The following is a 19,279-nucleotide window of genomic DNA, read 5'->3' as shown; positions in this document are numbered from 1 at the left end:
TGTAAGTTGGTGATGAAAATGTAAAGAATGAAATCATTAAGTCATAAGTAGAGGCTTTGAGAAACTGTGCATGTGCTTTTGTTAGTTTCCTCGAAACACAAAAGGTAGGTTGGGGCTTAAATTGCAGCTTTAGACCTGCTTTATTCTATGGGACTGAATTAGAGCTGTGGTTGGTTGGTTTAGCACTAATCCTGGAGTTTACGCAAGGGGTTTGAGAGTGGACTGTGAGCTGGAACTCAAAGGAGCCCTTTGCCCTGGTCAACTAGTGTGACAGAGCTTGGACAGACCAGAAAACCGCTGCTTTCACTGTGTAGGTTTCCACTACACAGTAAATAAATAAAAGAATAAGTAAGCAAGTAAGTAAATAAATAAGCACAAATATTTTATTTATTATGGCTTTTGCAGGAACCCCATAACCTTAGACTTCAACTTAAAAAGGTGGATAGTTGAGTCACACAGTGATTTTTTTATACTCTGCTGACTGCTTTTAAGACTTAGCTAATGTACTTTTCCTACACAAATAAACACCACATTGATAAACAATAAAATTGTGAACATGATGACAAAACAGGGAAAAGGATTAATTGCTCGTTTTTGCTAGGAAAGTACAATAAGTATCACCTCACTGTTATGTAATGATACACTGTCTCTGTTCAGGAGACATCAAAGTAAAACATCTGTTAGGCATACAGCTCTGCTGATGCTGATCAGTCAGCTTGCCAGTTTCCTGTGCTCCGCTTTCTCGTATAATCTTAATTAGAGATGTTCAGATCCCAATGCTGCCTAAAAGGCAAGTTCCGGAAGCAAAAACAATTGTATCGGACATCTCTACTATTTATCTAGTATCTCCATCGATCAAATGACATCATAGAAACGCTTTATCTTATGGTCAGCCTGTCAGTTGAGTGTCATCACTGGCACAGAACATCTATATTTCACTTAACAAAAGTGTGACTGAGCTCTATGGAGATTTTACATAGGCTAAAGAAATGGCTCCACAACAAGAATTAATTTTACATTGGAATAAAAAAAGAATCCAGATATCTGTTATTTATTTGCCTTTAACATTCTTAAGGAATCTAGCACCATAACAAGCTGATGAAAGCACTTTCTTTAGGTCACAAAAATCTTATTTCATGGCTTTAACCTACTTGTCTAAGAAGTCTTTGTCCACTACAGCAGAGATGTCCAGTAGAGGATTTCCCATCCCAAAGAGCGAATTAGGGCTGAAACATAAAGACAAATCGTTAAAACAAAAAAGCTCTACCTGGCTTGGCTTTAACATGACAGCATGGAGCAGCACTATCTTCTTTTTTAATCTCTATGTAACAGTAGTACGTATTTTTTTTTAATATTAACTGTAGCTTTATAGCTGTTTTAAAGAGCAAATAGCCATCCTTTCAGCACAGTGTTTAAAAAAAATATGTTTAATTTGCAAATCATGTTCGGCACTCCACTGAATGAGCTGGGTTTTTATTCCAGTGTTGACCATTTTTTTGTTGCAAAACCTACAGTTTTGTTTCCATGTGACTTTATCACATGACTTAAACCTTCCACTTTCACAGACAGATAAGCAGAAATAGCATGTCTGAGAGAGATAGTTTGGAAACATGCATGACTCATCAACAATCATTACTAAGAATATGGATGTGGTGGTGCGGCGGTGGAGACCAAGTCAGTCATGCATGTAACCATGTTATGCTGTTCCCAGCAAGGCAACATCAGGACAGCTGTGGGCTGCATGTGTCTCTGTTTGTACAATCTGTTCTGTCCTGGGGCAAACAATCGAACACAGGGCTTGAATATCATAGCAAATCATAGCAAATCATAGTCCCGTGATGCCAAACAAACAGTACACTTATCTTTGTGTCAACACATACACATCAGTTACCACACATCATCCAGTCGGTTAGTCTGCAACGTTTGCTTTTCTATAAAGAAAAACTGAATGATCTAGTACTACTGCACAAGCACCAAGAGATTGTGGTAGCCTCATGTTAATAATGTGTGAACTCAGAGCTGTCTTCGTTTCATCTTCACTCCTGAATGCTAGTCCTTGATGTGACCACAATTTTGTCAGTGTTTCTGGGGAAAACCCCAGCTGGAGCAAGACTCTGAACACAGTCCCCGACCTGACATATGCCACCTCCACATGAACATGTGCTACTACTCTCGCCTGAAGACAAGGTTGAATGAGGCAAAAAGAAGCAATGAGGAAGAATGTCTTTTGAAATAAAACAAAGAATAGGAGATGTAATAAGCAAATTTTTTTTTTTTCCACTGGAAAAACAGAAGATGCCACACCCTTAATATCATTTCCTACAGTACATCTGCCAATATGCAGTCAGAAGATGAATGGGCTTGTGCAGCCAATTACACTGAACCACAACCCATGTCTGCCTATATCAATTCTCTATGCCAACGTGGTCTTACCTTGCAGACGACATTATGTCCCTCTCTCTCTCTCTGTGTACCTGCTAGATACTGACAGACTTGTTGAGCAACCTAAAATCGGTTCAGAAATAGCTAAGGATTTTTAAACTTCACAATTTCAGCTCAGTGTGCGGGTAGATCGATTTCCCCCTGCAACCCCAGCTCCTCCTACTCGGGACTGACTGATTGGAGGCATCTCGAGGAGGAAGGGCCAGGACAGTCCGTCTGTCCGGTGATTGGCTTGTCTTGCCGACTCCAGGCACAATCCACTCAACTCTTTTGAATCTATATTACATCATGAGAAGCCGACGATGAGGATACCGTAATATTACAAAAGCAGATTTCAGTTGATGCACCGTGCCAGTCAGCTTTATTCTGGGGTGAAAAACATCAAAACATCAAAACACCACGTGAATCCTTCGCAATTCATTGTTTGGGAGCTTGTACGGGATAGCCCAGTAAGCTTTCTCTGCAGTAATCATTGCTAAACCAAGCAGCGGAGCACACCCCTGGCACTGAATGAACGGAGTGTCGAGATCAGTCCAAGTATTTCTTTCTGCAGCTTTTAAACATGCAGGGGCAGGTGGTGGTCATGATAAACTTAGATTAGATAACGGCACACTTGCCAGGACGTTTTTAGACAACAGGAGTGTCTTCACGCTCCTGACCTAACGTTAACAATAGACAGGCTACACGTCAGAGGACTTTACACCGGCTCATTATTGATAACGACCGACTTCATTTCCGCACCATGGTGGTTCAAGCAGACATTTAGTAGTTTAAAGAAACCCACTTTTAGAACATCACTTGCATTTTATGCACGCACTCGTAATGTGGGCATGCTTACATTGTGAAACAAAGATTTGCGCACTCAAACAACTCAGGAGAGACGTGTCTCCTCGCACCGTTGAGAGGCAGTTTGTTAGCTTCTTTTTCTTTGGTCACCTTAGTTTGGCTGGAGTCTTTTTGCTCGGAGACTCTGTCTTCTCCTCCTCTGAAAGTTTTTGTTTCTTTGCTTTTGGTTCTTCAGAAGCCATGGCTGACAGTACACGCTGCGATTACCTCAACCAGTGTAAAAAGGCGGCCGTGCTCGTGCTGCTAACAGAATTAAAAAAGGACGTCTATTCTCCGCAGTAAAGCTTCGCAGGCAGCCGTGCGTGTGACGCGTTCACGGAGCTCCACCAATCAAACGCCTTACATTTAGTTTTAGCTGGAAACGTGGACGCCCACTTTTTAGTGATACGGACTACAATATATTATTACATAGTATACAATCATAAAACTTTGGTGGGTCATGTGTTAACTTGCACAAAGTGTTTTACATCTAAACAAGCTCATACAGGATGCATCTTTGGAATTACCATTAGTTCATTACAATACAACTAAGAAAATATAGATTCAAAAATGAATAGGCCTACCGTCAAGTAAAATTACTAAATATTAATTGAAAATATAATGTTCGTGAAATTAAAAGTAACATAACAAAAGATAAAGACAGCTGACTGTAAAACAAAACCTCTAAAACCCACTGTACACAAATCCAGCACCAAACAGCAGAAAGATCAAGGGAGTAACTGGTCAAATGAACATGGTGGAGTATTTAGCTCGGTTAAAGAGACAAATATGAAAAATAAAAAAAGAATACAATACAAAACAAATACAGGAAATAGTGGAGACAAAACCCCAGTTGAATATACACATATTGGCTGTCTAATGCCGTGACTGTCTTCTTTGCTGCTTTTATGGTTATAATTTTACTTTGAAATTGTAGCAGGAATCATTCAGCAATGTATTTCTAAATGAAGTTGAAATACTCGACAACTTGTTTCACTTTGGTTTTTGCCATAGACCGTTAATAAATATACAGTCTATGTTTTTTGCTCAATGCAAGACTACAGTTTTGTTATCAAATCAAATCTTTTTTCATTTTATACCTCTGAAACCTGGCATGAAGGTACATTTTAAGTGCTCACGTAAGTGTGAGGTCTGCTTTGGATGAACTTAAATTTGGCTGTTGCTTCATAAATCCATAAATGTGGAGTATTCTGAGGCCCTGCGCCATGGATGTATTATTATTAAGTATTAAGCCATCTCTCTGATGAACAGCTGACTTCTGACCCACAGTGTTTGGTTCAGTTCTGGTCAATAACACTGTAACACTGTCTATACAGCAACTGTAGCTTATTCCACTTACGTAGTATTACTCATCATTCCCACTCCATACTCAATTATATTATAATTATTTTATTATTTATTCAGAAATGTTCACAGTTCATACTGTTCATACTGTTCATATTGTAATATAATAACATAATACTATTATCCCAGTACCTTGCCCTACGCACATTTAAATAATTGTTGATCTCTTCATTGCACTCAGCCTCTATATTGTTTCTGTTTAGAGTATGTATATATTGTGTATATATTAGTGTGTATATTTCTGTTTGGTTGATATGTTGTGTAAGCACAGTGTGAGTAACGATGCTCCAAAGACAAATCCTCGTATGTGTCCTCATACCTGGCGAATAAAGCTGATTCTGATTCTGATTCTGATTCTGATCTACGTGGATGTATTGATTATTTACCTGCACAAACACCTGAAAGGCGACACTCAGGGCTACAAAATCCCAAACGCTCAAAAACAGTTCAGCTGCCCGCAAAGGCTGCCTGATTAAAAAGTCCGATACTTTGCTCTAAAAGTACCGATCAGGTTGGCACTAGAGTTGGTTTGTAGTTACTCCGTCTGAAATTGATTTAAATACTTTACTAATAGTATTTGGGGCTTATTCATTTGATTTATAGATATGTACTCGTGACTACGTTGTGTTTACGTGTGCATAGATCTGCAGGCGTCTCTTCAGCAACTCAGACAGTTACTGCCAAACTGGCACCATATCCTTGCAATATACCGGAGTTAGCAGGTAAACTTTAAGCGATCTGTAAAACTTTGTACACATCATCGTCTTTTAAGGGGATTTATTTATTTATTCATTCATTTTTTTTAACGTTAATAAACAGATGGTCAATAATGTCCGAAGTTATCAATCAGTTTGCTAGACAGTCGGTTAAGTTACCTGAGGTTGAAGTTAGTTTGACAGAATAACAGTAGTTAAATAAAATAAACAAGTCTCGTTGCTTTACATTTAAATTTTGCGTTGTTTTGTTTTGGGCGCAATTAAATACTTGATAAAGAGTTGTAAGTTTTTAAAACCTCTCTCTGTCTGTCACTACAATAATCTCTTTGTTGCAGCTGAGATGATCCACAGTCTGTTCCTGATTAACCACTCGGGAGACATCTTCCTGGAGAAACACTGGAAGAGTGTCATCAGCCGGAGTGTGTGTGATTACTTTTTCGAGGCGAAGGAGAAGGCAGTGGACCCAGAGAATGTGCCCCCTGTCCTGCAGACCCCACACCACTATCTCATCACCATATACAGGGACAAGCTCTTCTTCCTCTCTGTCATCCAGACTGAAGTCCCTCCACTGTTTGTCATTGAGTTCCTTCACAGAGTGGCAGACACAATTCAGGTGTGATTAAACTGTTCATTTTGATACATGCTAACCAACATTTATAACTCAGACATCTTTGATTATGTTTCCACTTGTCCTGTATTAGATTGCAGGATGTCTAGATGTATTCTCCTAAAACACTTTTTAAAAAGCGCTTGATTTTGTGGAGTGTGCTGTTGTTTCTCAACAATGCAATCCACAATGGAAATGGAGGAGCTACTTACAACCACAGCATGTTGATTATTCCACTGGGAAGTTAAAGTGGTCCTCTAAAGTTACAGTTTGACATCTGTGGTTGCAACTGTTGGATAATTTCCCATTAATACAACAGTAAAATATGTTGATTTCTTGTACACTCATTACAGAAATATACTAAAACATGTATATATCTTACTTACTGTAAACAGTTAGTGTGAGGTATGGAATTGGCACTCATGTAAGGTCTTAATGGGAAAGGACTAAGGGTGCTGCTTGTAAAGACAACTGACAAATCCAGTCAGATTTTCTTCAACAAGCTTTTTTTTTTGCATTTGTCGTCTTGTCAACAGGACTACTTTGGAGATTGCTCAGAAAGTGTAATCAAGGACAATGTGGTGACCGTGTATGAGCTGTTGGAGGAGATGCTGGACAACGGCTTTCCACTAGCAACAGAGTCCAACGTCCTCAAAGAGATGATCAGGCCTCCCACCATCCTGCGATCAGTTGTCAATACGCTCACAGGTAAACAGAAGTCACCCTGACTCAGTCTAAACTGTACCGCCTGCCTACTTATCGACAATATTTACGTGTACATTTATGTATTTGCTGTTCATTTGTGTTTTGCAGGAGGTAGTAATGTTGGAGATACATTACCAACTGGTCAATTGTCCAATATTCCATGGAGGCGGGCTGGTGTTAAATACACTAATAATGAGGCATATTTTGACGTGATAGAGGAAATCGATGCCATTCTGGACAAATCGGGTAAAAACAAGTACACGTTTGATTGCCATAGATGAAGAGTAAATCTATGGCAGTGTTGTGGAAATGATCTACAATCACTCAAGCACACATAAAATAATGCACAACAACACTGATTAATTGAAGGTTAAAGTTGTTGTTGTTGTTATTATTAATATTATTATTGCATTCATAAGAGAGAGACAGACCTTGTCATGGAACCCCGGAGTCTTCTGACCAAAGAGCCAGAAGGGCATTGTTTATGTAAGATCTGATTGGCTGAAAAAGGCATAGGCTGATAGTCTAATGTGCAGCATCTGACTTGTCAATAAAGAATGTAGCCTAGAGACAAGTATTCTCAACAAAGCAAATGATACTCTAACTTGTTTTTCAGTGTTTAGAAAACAACATGAACCAAATTCACATAAAGCTTTTTTTTTACAGTTCCCAGATGTCTAAACTAGAGTAAATGATTAAACAATGTTTCATAAAAGTTCACACTTCATTCTTTCTAATTCAGGTACGACAGTATTTGCAGAGATCCAGGGTGTAATTGAAGCCTGTGTAAGGCTCTCTGGGATGCCTGACCTGACTCTGTCCTTTATGGTAGGTTCATTTCCTCTCAGCCCTGTGTGTTTCTTTATGTGCTTTCATGGTCTGCTCGTGTGTCTGTCTGAGTGTAAAATTCCCTCGCCACCCTTGTTGTTTTTGATGACAGAATCCTCGTCTCTTCGATGACGTGAGTTTCCACCCATGTGTGCGGTTTAAACGCTGGGAGTCAGAGCGCATCCTCTCTTTCATCCCGCCAGATGGAAACTTCACACTCATGAACTATCATGTCAGCTCGCAAAAGTAAGCATAGGCACATCTTGGGTTTCTTATGTATAGTTGTATACAGAAACCTGTGTAAATACATAATCTGGTAATCAACATCTTCTAGTAGCAATCAAATCTTTGTCGTGTTATTTTCTTTGGGTTTCAGTGTGGAGTAGTAGATTGAAATTCTGGTTTAATTTGTGCACTTAGTATTCACTTGTTACTGTGTTCACTTGTAAACACAAGCTGGTTGCTGAGTGCCTACTGAACCTAACTGTTTATTGTCGTCATGGTCAATTCCTTCTTTGTCCTTCCTCAGTCTCGTGGCCATTCCAGTGTACGTGAAGCAGAGCATCTCTTTCTTTGAGATGGGACCTTGTGGTCGCCTGGACATCACAATTGGACCCAAGCAGACCATGGGGAAGACAGTGGAGGCCTTGATGGTCACTATCCACATGCCTAAAGCTGTGCTCAGTGCCAATCTCACACCCACACAGGGAAACTACACCTACGACCTTGCTACCAAGGTAACCAACTGTTTACAAGGCCATCCTCAGCAGTGATACAGTTAGTAGAATGTGGACCTCTTTATCCAATCCATGTCGAGCAAACTGATCAGTTTTTGTCGATCTTATGCAATGCCATATTGCAAAGCTGCTTACATCTTACTTGCCTACCTCGTAGATGCTAAATTGATAGCCAGAGTAACATTAAAACTACCATTTAAAACATTTTTTTAGACATGCAAGACAGATTGTTTGTAGCTCTACAGTGTCAGACTCTATAATGACGAAAATAAACCTCAAAACAAAGAGCATTTTGTTTTATTGTCCTTATTCGAAGCATGTTTCTGTTTTGATAGGTGTTGGTTTGGGACATTGGGAAACTGAACCCCCAGAAGCTTCCTAACTTAAGAGGCAGTCTGAGTCTGCAGGCAGGAGCCCCCAAACCTGAAGATAACCCATCACTCAACATTGACTTGAAGATTCAACAGTTGGCCATATCAGGTACTCCATGCTTTGCTACAAGCACTCTTAGTCTTTTAACTGGGCCAAGTTTAAAGTGCATTTTCAGTCATTGCTCAATATACTTCTTTCCCCTCCGTACAGGTCTCAAGGTCAGTCGGCTTGACATGTATGGAGAGAAATACAAGCCGTTTAAAGGGGTCAAATATCTGACTAAAGCAGGGAATTTCCAAGTGCGGACCTGAGTTATGACATGTCAGAGGACAATGGTCAACAATCCAATGTGCCAAATAGGAGGCAAGACAATCAACTCCAATATGTCTTACATATCCTCTGGCTCATTGTTATTAATGAAGAGTTATTTATTATGTCTTCGGCATTACATATATATATGACTAAATGGTATTTGTGGCCTGTAAAGGGAAGCCCTAATAATCAATGTGACCTTGTTGAAGTGCTTCTAGTTTCTATCCAGTTTAAATGTGCTGCACTATATGGATCATTCCCCCTTTCATTTTGGAATTTTCTCTTTTCTTCTTTTCTTTTAACACTTTCTGAGTGTGGCCTGAGGGAAAAATTTCTGTTTGAGAACACTCACATTTTAACACACCTCCATCTTGCATGTTGCCTAAAAGTAAGCAACCATGCCTTCAAAATGTTTTTACTGAATATAAGGTTGCAAGTTTTATATTTATAACACACACACACACACACACACACACACATATATATATATAGTGCAGGTATTTCTTACACACATTCACACTTTAATGAGGCCTTTGGGTAGGTAAAGGGGTTTTGTATAGCACACTACAGCACAAACTGCATGTTTTTGAGACCTGAGTGGAAGTTAATTTTTTTCCAAAATATATCTTTACATCTGAGATACATTGTTTGACTTAGGGAGAACTATCATCAGGGCCTATACACAGTTGTGTAAAAAGGAACTCACGGAAATCTACAAAATCCTCACATAATCTTGAATGCAACTGCTTTACTCAATTGTCCACATATAAAATACTACTTAAAGCTCCTTAAGAAGTTGAATCTGTATTCCAGTGTGTAATATGTCTTATAAAAGCTTTAAAAAGTCATGTGCTTTTGTGCTCTTTTAGCCATGCTAGCAGTATGGCTAGTTTTGGTTCACTAAGTGAATGAGCCTCAGCTTTACAATGCATTCAGTGCTAATTAGCAAATGTTAGTATGCTAACACACTAAACAAAGTTGATAAACATGCTTCAACCATAGTAAACATCAACTTCAGCATGCTAGCATTGTCATATTGAGCATGTTAACGAATGGCAGTAATGGAGTACTTGAGTCCTGGACTCAGACTCAAGTCGCTATTCTCTGGATTCATGACTCTACTCAGATAGTTAAGTCTTACTTCCCCACAACACTCACTGATTTTATGTTGTGGTACATGTGACTTATGAAAGGGAATTAAAAGGCAGACTCCAGTCATCATTATTTTAGTCTTTTATTCTTCCAAGGCACAGCTGATGTGTTGGCAGGACAAGAAGCTATCAGAATACATTCAGGGTGTGAATGAACACAAGTACACAAAGAAGTACACCCTGTCACTCTCAGTGAGGGGTCAGTGACTGCTACATGCTTGGTAGGCCCAAATAAAGATGAAAATGCAATTACCTTTCAGAGCTCTGTCCCTAACCCCCATGGGGACGGCTCACTAATACTGATTAAGTGAGGAGGGTTCACGCATACACACACACATACAGATTCTCTATTTAATAGTCACATTTGCCCAGCCATAAATGTATAATAAAACTTGATGAAATACTGTTTAGGGAATGAAAGTATGTATTCAGTGATCTGATTGCATTTAATATTGAGTTACCAATCATTTGTTGTTGAACTGCTGTGTAATTATTCCAGACAAAAACAGCTACACCCACACTAACACCTACTGGCATTAATGCCTGATATATCACATACAAGGTTTGTTTTTGTTCTCAAACCACCTGGGTCTTCTAGAAAATCTGTGTTAGGATGATGCTTCAGCGCATGGACTACTTAGTTTACACATTGAGAAAAGTCTAAAAGCAGGAAGTTGAATAGTTGAATGGCTGTCTGAAATAATTTGGTTTTGATACACTTTGAATAAAACATCCAAACAGTTCAACTGTTACAGAGTGTAGAAACAAAGCACTACAATTAGTGAAAAAAAGAGAAAACATTCTCTCTCTTCTTTTTTTTTTTTTGCTAAAAAAATAACAGACCTCAAAAAGCATCTCTAAAGAAATGGTCTGCCTCGTTTGTTACAACCTGGATTTTAAGTGTTAAGATGAGGCTTACAATAATTTAAAACAAATCCTTTGGCATTGTTCACTGTTCAAGTTGAATATATTTAAAACAAAGAACTCAAAACAGCAATAACAACACATCTCATCTCGCCTTACATTTCTGTCAATTGTACTTCAATTGTCTCTTATCTATTAGGTATCAACCTTCCTGCAATCAAGGTAATACATATTGACAACCATACATTTTTTTAAAAATTATACAATCACTTTTGAAGCTGTATAATTTGCCTACAAATCATAACACTTTTAATTCAGAAGACCTTTTAGTTATTCAAGTATGAACATCACCGGACAGCAGTGATGTTGTATCACCTTTGAATTCATAGATCTTCAGTTAAGAACCGTGTTATTACTAAAAGTAAACATGAGGAGAGCTCATCAGCTCACACAAGACTTTACACTTCAGTGTCTAACTTAGTGTATAAAGGTCATAGCTGAGTGTTGTCCATTAAACAAATAATTACTGTATGTACAATTGACAATAAGAAACTCACTGAAAACAATTAATAAGAGTAAGAGTAAACCCTCTAGGAGATAAGTATCTTAATGTCATAATTTGCCTTTAGAAAATAGAAAAAAATGTCATGCAAAAAATATATACCTGGGATTTGGATAAACTCTTGTAACACAACATACCAAAAATATATATTATAAACTGTCTCGGATTAGCCTACGTGATTCCACAGTTACAGATAAAGAGAACTGGATAGCAAAGCTGAACTCACTCCAATAAATGAAACCTGCTTGGTACCAAATCTAATGGTTACTGGTAAGCACCACATCACCATCAGTTTCCTCTTTTAAGAAGTGCACGTATACTCATGATGAGTGTGCACATTGCTACGTTTACTCAAGGCATGGATGGATTACAAGACAATGGGTTCCTGCACAGACATGCAAAAGGACCCACACCACCTCTACTACATAGGAACCAGATACAGACTTTGAGATGCTTCTGTCTTTTTTTGCATCTTTTTGTAGTGGTTACACTTATCTCTTTGTAGTCTTGTGTCTTTTTAATGTCTCTTAGTGCTTGTTTAGTGTCTCTTACTAGTCATTCTGTGTCATTTTGTAGTTGTTTTGTGTCTCTTTGTGGTCATTTTGTGTCTTTTTGTTGTTGTTTTGCCCCTTTTTGTAGTTATTTTATGTTTCTTTGCAGTTTTTTGTGTCTTTGTAGCTGGTAATCCATTCATGACTGGAGGTGTGTGCTGTCGTTGCCACGTTAAAAGTGTTACGTTTTCAGTGACCAGGTTTGTTTATTGGTACCAGGGGGTTTTGCGCACCCAGCGAAGGGTGCATCCGGCATCAGTGCGGATCTTGATGGAGGCTGCTTCTGCTTCTCTTACGGTCTCCTTCACTGACTGCATCAGATTCTGGGCGTTATGGACCAACATATCTGTGGCCTGGTCAGGAAAACAGTTGGATAAAAAAATAAATAAAACCAGAAATAGGACAAAATGAGACAAATTATCAGAGAGAAGACATTTACTCACAATACTTGAGTAAATGTACTTGAGACTGTACTTGTACTGTACTAGTATTTCTATTTTGTACTGTTACAAAAGGATGAACTTTTAGACATGCTGGGCCAGTCTCTGATTGACTTGGGCTCATTTTAAAATTCAGTTTCATTCAGTTACATTCATCTATCACTATTTAAATATTTGAAGTGGTACTCGATATCATGTGCAATTTTGGGAGTTTACCTGCTCTGACTCCTCTTCACTAATGTTTGTCCGTCCCAGCATGGTGGCTTTGACAGTAGAGAGGATCTTCAGCTGAGTACTGATGGTAGGGATTCGTTCACACACCTTTGGAAAGAGAAAAACATGTCATTTATTTTCTGTAAAAGACAGAAGGACAAGGGTTTTTCAGCTTGTGTCTATATGAGTATGTCCTTACCTGCAGCAGGTTAGTTCTGATGCGTCTGTCAGTGCACTGCTTGGCCACTTCTTTAGCCAGTCTCGTCACCTCATCTGAGGCCTTGGCGATGTCCTTAGCACACTGAATAAGTGCACGCTTGTTTCCGCTTCCACCACGCACCAGCCGAGACATTTCTGCCATTAGCAGAGCCATCCGCTTGGCTGCTGCTATGATATCGTTACCCTGCAAAGAGCGGAGAGAGGGTAGAAGAGGAAGCAGTAAGAGCTGTGAGCAGGATACTGGAGAGGAGTATGGCTTTGGATAAGAGAAGATGAGAAAGCAATAGAAACATCTAGTGTAAGTCATGTTTCCACACATTTTTCTGATAATCTTAGGATTGCAGGATACTGAAAATTGTGTTATCAAACAGTAAATGAATACTGGTGCTTTGTATGAATGAGTTTGACAAAAATGACAAAAGCCAAACAGGCACTACATTTACAAGTGGAAAGCTGCATGCAGTGTCAGTGCAAGATTGTACATAGTCTTCAACCCTCATAGATTAAGATTATTCTCAAATTTATATCCGTAGTGTTGAAGGGAAACAGCGTTGCGGTCCTCACCGTCTCCCTTAACATCACAGTCAACGTGAGGTTAATACCCATGAGGTGATGTTCACAGTGTTGGAGCGATCACACACCCTAAAGCTAAGAAGCAATGAAAGCTGGTGATCATATTCGGTAAACAGGCAGTCTAACGTCAAAACTACATCACCCAAAAGTCTTTGGGAAACTGTCATCCTTTGCTTCACAGGTTGGCCAAATAACAGCTGGCTGACAACAGCGGTAACAGCAAGACAGAGTTCCGGCTCCTCCTTTTAACCACTTTACTAATTATAAACATAATGAAGGGACTTGTGAAGCCAGGTGGTGCTACAAATAAACTCTCCATTCCAACATTCCTCAACCTTTACCAATTCTGTCAGGTCCATCAAAATCAAGAACAACACAGACAATAAAAATGCTTTAGGAAATTTTATTGTATAAATTACGAATTCTATTTGGCTGTATGGCTCTGTTCAGAGGAGTCCCCTGACCTTTCATGAACACCATGAACGAGTAAAAAGTCAGGAGACGCTCACACAGTTTAAGACTGGGAGAGCTATTCTCCCATATGAACAGAGCAGCAACAACGACATAGAATCAAACGTCGTTATACAGGGTATGCGTTGTGAGTAGCATAGACCGGAGCAGCAAGCAGTTAGGAGCAAACTAAAGCAGCTTTAAGTAGGGCGCCCTGTTTGAGTGTAGCCATTCAGCAGAGAGGGGAGTTGACCAGCTGATGCGCTGATGCAGATCGGCTGTTGCAGCTCAGCTGATGCAACTGTGTTGTTGGCCAATAGCGGTTAGCAGCGTTTTGACTACTTGGCCTGCCTGAACTGACGCTGACAATCAATTTCTGGATAATATTTTTGGAAGAGCCCTGGTTTGTTATCGTGTTTTGTTTGTTTGAATATAATTTAGATCTAAAAGAGGAAGAGAGCAGTGGATTGAGAAAAACTGTGACAGTCCCTCCTTTGCCTCCAGCTATTAGTTGAAGAGATTAAAGATGTTGATTCGAAGACAATGTATAAGCTATTTATCGAATGGAACATTTTAAATATATTATTGTCAAATTGCTTATTGGTTTCTGTGACTCCAAAAGGACTTTGACCCAAGTTAATACAGATGTTCACTTAAATGTTTAAAGGACACAGGATTCTAAGTTTTTAACTGTTGTCAGCCTTTTTTATTTTACAGCTCTAAAGGTTTGTACTTCTAACTGCTGCTTTCTTGTTGCCGATTTGGAGAGTTTGGGATCCTCTGGTCACCTCTCAAATTACTGCTTGTTTCAATTATGGATTTATATTATTTTCTTGATTCATCCATTCATTCCAACCAATCAACAGAAGATGCCATGGCATGCCATAGCAAACATCCTTGACTTGACAGACCCCAGGTGGTGAGAGTGGGCAGACACACCTCTTCCACCCTCAGCCTTAATACCGGAGCACCCCAGGGCTGCATTTTGAGTCCCCTGCAGTACTCCTTGTAAAACACACAACTCCAATGCCATCATCAGGTTTGATGTAGTAGTGGGTCAGATTACAGACAACAAGAAAAAAGGCCTACCTTAAAGAAATACAGGACCCTCCAGTGTCAGGATAACAACCTGCGTATGAATGTCAGCTAGACTAAAGAGATCAAAGTGGACTTTGGAAAGAATCAGGGAAGGAACTAAGCCTCCCCTAATATCAACAGGTCTTTGTTGAAAAGTAGGAAAGCTTTAGGTATCTTGGTGTTCACATCACTGAGGGCAGTACATACTGACTCATTGGTGAGAAAGGCAAGGCAGAGATTGTTTCACCTTAGACGCCTGAGGAAATTCCAGGTATCCACTCAAATACTGAGGAATTTTTACTCCTGCAACATTAAGAGCATCCTGACAGGGAACATCACTGTCAACTAGACTCCAAGGTCCTGCAAAGAGTGGTTAGTTTGGCTAAACATTCAATAGGCAGTGCTCTACCCTCCCTAGAAGAAAGATTACACACACATAAGGATCACATTTCACTGGACCTATACCTTATATCAGGGGTCTTCAACAGGGGGTCCGCGACCCCTAGGGGGTCCGCGGAGGTACTGCATGGGGGTCGCGAAAGTTTTGGTTGATTAGACTTTTTTTTATATTCCCCCCACCCCCCTGCAATTTTTTCCACTAATTGAAATGTCTTTAAATACACATTAACATGAATTCAACACACTGTAGTAAACAGATAAATGGAGGCAGAAGATGTCTTTCAGTCATCAATGCACACATGGCACTATAGGACCAGTTTGATATAACACAATTTTATACAATATATATAATTAGGGCGTCCCCGCTCCATCTCGCCATCAGTTTGGGGGTCCATGGCCTGGAAAACGTTGAAGACCCCTGCCTTATATGGTTTCATGTGACAAATAAATGATGATGAAATTGATTGATTGATTGATTGATTGATTGATAATAGTACAATATAGTACAATGTTAGCGTGGCGTGAGCAGAACCGTGTGTCAACCATGCCTGAGTGTGTTGCAACAACAGCTGAAGCTGGTTGGAAGTTTCCATGGTAGTGGCAGATGCAGAGCTCATCGTTTGCACAGCCACAGTGACTGTCAGCTAGTACCATGGCTAGTACTCCAAAGGATGTTCCTTTGTCCTGCAGTGCTTTCCTTGTGTGCTGCATGTATATGTTTGCATGTGTGGATGCCTATTTATGTGGGGTCAAACAGCTGTAGGATCCACTCAGCAGCTCAAAACTCTGGGAGACTATTACAAATGCCAAACTGACCCACATCTGGTTGTGTGTGCACTCATGTGCATGTGCGTGCGCAGACCTTGCTGGACCACTTGCGCGCCTCCTGGTGGAGAGACTGGGCAGCTGCCAGAATGGGTTGATTGACAGGCTGGTTGGAGGGCATCATCAGCAGTTCTGGCTCATAGTCATCCTCACCATCAGTAAACTCATCTTCATCATCTACCTCTCTCTCTTCTACTGCCTCCTCATCCTCAGGCTTGGCGGGCGTGGGGGGGATTGGTGGTGGTTGGTGGATCAATTGGGATGGGAAGGAAAGGGAGGGAGGCAAAGAAGGAGGGAGAAGGAGGTGGGAAAAAGAAGGAATATGGAGAAGAAGGGGACGAAGGAAGCCAGGGATGGCAGGGGGGAGGGAAGCATGGGAAAAGGAAGCATTTAGTACAGTATGAGAGGCACTGGATGGAAGAACAGAGGACTGGAGATGTATAGGAGGGAAGAGGAGCGAATACAAGCACTATGAAGAGGCAGGGAGAGGAGAGGTGAAACTGCACGCACAAGCAAAGATAGGGAAAAAAATGAAAGAGGAGCTGGTTTGGGCAGGTAGCAGGTGGATGACATGCCTTACTCTAAGGCAGTGGCTGAGTTGACAGTTTGTAAAGCATTTGCAAAATCATACTATAGCACAACTGTAGCCAAATCCAGTGGATGGAATCCTTCTGGTGTATTTAGGAGTATAGTGGTGTGCTGGGAAACTGAGTGTGGCGCAATGCCATAAAAGATTAGAAATATTTTGTGCCTGATTTCCAAAGACACCTCTGATGCATATCATTAAACAGATGTTGTCAGGAAAGCTATAGAGGGGAAAACGGTTACGAGCTTTACAAAGATAATAAGGGGTTATTCACACAGTTTCTCTACACAAAAACAATTGGACACACATATTGAACAAAGACCCCAATAGGGATAAGAGTGCAAAGAATACAAAGTCTACTGCATATATTTAATGTACTTGATCTCTCGAGGAAGGATTGACCCTCAACAAATTACTATTTTTGTTATATTTACTTTGTGCATGTAAGTGTGTATGTGGAAGCCATTAACAACCTTAAATGCCAACACCTTGAACAGATGACAGTTTCCACTTTTCCCACTGAAATTGGATTTGAGCCGCTGATCTCCACATTCCATCATCAACGTGATTATAGGAAAAACTTGATTTCAGGTTATTCACAGAATGAGAAGGCACTTCATCATCGGACAAGTGCATCATAGCCAACAGAAAAAAAGAAAACTCCCTGAAGTCATGTCTGTTAACATGACATAGGAATATCACTAACCAGATAGCTTAGAAATGTATGTATGATATTGATTTTGAAAATGCATTTGATGGGGTGGATATGTAAACTGTAGATTTCTGTGATTGTGTGAACTGACCTTGCTTGACCACTTGCGTGCCTCATCGTGCAGCTGCCTGGCTGCCACCATCATGGGTTCGCTGAGCACCTCTCCGGCCTTCTGCTCCGGGAACTCCTCATCCTTCTCCTCTGGAGGAGGGGGCCGAGGCGGGGGCACCTCACCCTCTGGCAGGGGGGGCTTGGGTGGTGCCTGCTCATCACTAACCTGGAAAATACACATATAGACACTCATATCTTACCGATACATATGTAGATCAGGAACAAAGGGGGACGTGAACTTGCACCATCCAGTGGTTGCATCATAATAAAGACATTACACATCCACACACTTTAAAGAGTAAAAGCAGAGTTTGCTGCCCCCTCTGGTTGAAGGTTTTAGGAATGTTTCACCTCTGACCAACATGCAAATGTGCTCTTTTGCTTTTTTAAAAACAACAACAGTGAGGTCATGAGGTCCTGGAGTACAACAGTACATTACTGCAGCAGGGTGAGCCAATAAATCACTGGAAGTCAGCAAGATACAATTTCTAGTAGTTAAGTTACTCTTTAAACATGTAATACCAATTTGGTTTTATTATAATCTCCTAGACTATGTTTGTCCCAATATTGCCTTTTTTACAATACGTCTGATTGCTTACATGTAGACATATTTTTAGACTTACAGTAAAATGACCCAAACTGTTAATTTGCTTAACTGCTTAATTTAGCAGAAAATATGGCATTCATGTGAGACCCAATTACTCACAGTAAGAAGCTGATTGAGAGGTATTCAGGGCCTTTAAAGGATGTTTGTTACTTGGTAAATCAGGCCTGGAGATGACCTATTTGTTTACATTTTATTCAGTCTTAACCTTCATCCATAAGAATTTAAGTGAGTATGCGCTTTGCAACACCCAGCTTCACATTTAGAATTACATGTGAGGGCCCCGTCTAACCAGTTTTCTGCTGTGGGACACTGAACAGATTCACTGGAGCAGTTGGCAGATAAAGGTCACTGCTACCAAAGTTGATGAAGAATTACTTTCCCTGTCTGTATTAATGCATTCATTTTTAGTAAGTGGTGGTAGGAAGGTTTACTGCAGATAATATGAAATATGTGTTTGAATGGTCATACATGAAGTTGGTCCAGGTCAGGAGGAGGAGGAGGAAAGTCAGGCTCCTGAGGTTGGAAGGCTTCTCTAACTTTTCCAACTGCAGCCAGGATCCTCAGACACGAGTCCAAATAGGCCTTTTGCAGAGCTGTGAAGGAGAAGGTGGAACATAAAGAGAGACAATAAAGTGAATAAACCTGTCATACAGTCTCACTAATATGTGTTTGCATAGTGTATTCTTGTACCTTTATCTTGTATGTTCCCAGCCACAGCTTTAGCATCCATCACCATTGGTGAGATGGTGTGGGAGAGGACGTCTGACGCGTGTTTCACTGTGTCTCTGAACCGTGGATCTTCAGAGTTCTCCACCTCCCGCTTAGCCACCAACAGGACTCGATTAGCTCGTCTTGCTATGCTTGTTGCCCCAGCAACAAGCATTTGGGGCTGAACATTCGCCATGGCAACTCGGCACTTGTCGATGTCTTTTTTTATAGCCTCCTCAGAAGCATCTAACAGAGATTTGGTGTCGATGGCCTCGTCCACCAGACCTAAGGACACACACACACACACACACACACACACACA

General features: G+C 40.3%; 3 protein-coding genes across 12 annotated transcripts in view; 1 reads left to right on the top strand and 2 right to left on the bottom strand.

Moving 5' to 3' along the window:
- Positions 1 to 3,593, bottom strand: part of adka (adenosine kinase a) — a 7,834-nt gene extending 4,241 nt beyond the window's left edge. For 2 of the 4 annotated variants that reach the window (XM_032541531.1, XM_032541532.1), the window contains exons 1-2: positions 3,379 to 3,593; positions 1,152 to 1,226 (exon numbers count right to left, since the gene is read on the bottom strand). In XM_032541531.1, the coding sequence (XP_032397422.1) occupies positions 1,152 to 1,226; positions 3,379 to 3,470 (167 nt within the window). In that variant the 5' untranslated portion in view covers positions 3,471 to 3,593. Of the gene's footprint in view, positions 1 to 1,151; positions 1,227 to 2,433; positions 2,618 to 3,378 lie in introns of those variants that run through there. The other 2 variants (XM_032541533.1, XM_032541534.1) reach the window with 2 other exon arrangements.
- Positions 3,594 to 5,255: 1,662 nt separating this feature from the next.
- Positions 5,256 to 9,753, top strand: ap3m1 (adaptor related protein complex 3 subunit mu 1). The gene is made up of 9 exons (XM_032541530.1): positions 5,256 to 5,354; positions 5,684 to 5,961; positions 6,492 to 6,663; positions 6,769 to 6,906; positions 7,403 to 7,488; positions 7,601 to 7,734; positions 8,018 to 8,225; positions 8,561 to 8,705; positions 8,808 to 9,753. Exons 2-9 carry the CDS (start codon positions 5,689 to 5,691, stop codon positions 8,906 to 8,908), a joined length of 1,257 nt encoding a protein of 418 aa, XP_032397421.1. The 5' UTR covers positions 5,256 to 5,354; positions 5,684 to 5,688; the 3' UTR covers positions 8,909 to 9,753.
- Positions 9,754 to 12,001: 2,248 nt separating this feature from the next.
- LOC116705377 (vinculin) overlaps positions 12,002 to 19,279 on the bottom strand; it is a 23,159-nt gene continuing 15,881 nt past the window's right edge. For 4 of the 7 annotated variants that reach the window (XM_032541508.1, XM_032541509.1, XM_032541511.1 and 1 more), the window contains 7 exons: positions 18,940 to 19,242; positions 18,718 to 18,842; positions 17,623 to 17,808; positions 16,271 to 16,447; positions 12,890 to 13,093; positions 12,694 to 12,798; positions 12,002 to 12,390 (listed from right to left, as the gene is read on the bottom strand). In XM_032541508.1, the coding sequence (XP_032397399.1) occupies positions 12,244 to 12,390; positions 12,694 to 12,798; positions 12,890 to 13,093; positions 16,271 to 16,447; positions 17,623 to 17,808; positions 18,718 to 18,842; positions 18,940 to 19,242 (1,247 nt within the window). In that variant the 3' untranslated portion in view covers positions 12,002 to 12,243. The remainder of the gene's footprint in view (positions 12,391 to 12,693; positions 12,799 to 12,889; positions 13,094 to 16,270; positions 16,448 to 17,622; positions 17,809 to 18,717; positions 18,843 to 18,939; positions 19,243 to 19,279) is intronic. The other 3 variants (XM_032541512.1, XM_032541513.1, XM_032541514.1) reach the window with 1 other exon arrangement.

The sequence above is a fragment of the Etheostoma spectabile genome, chromosome 17 (assembly GCF_008692095.1).
Source record: "Etheostoma spectabile isolate EspeVRDwgs_2016 chromosome 17, UIUC_Espe_1.0, whole genome shotgun sequence".
NCBI classification, from domain to species: Eukaryota; Metazoa; Chordata; class Actinopteri; order Perciformes; family Percidae; genus Etheostoma; species Etheostoma spectabile.
Note: the sequence above shows the minus strand (reverse complement) of the source record. Positions and strands in the feature narration are given on the sequence as shown.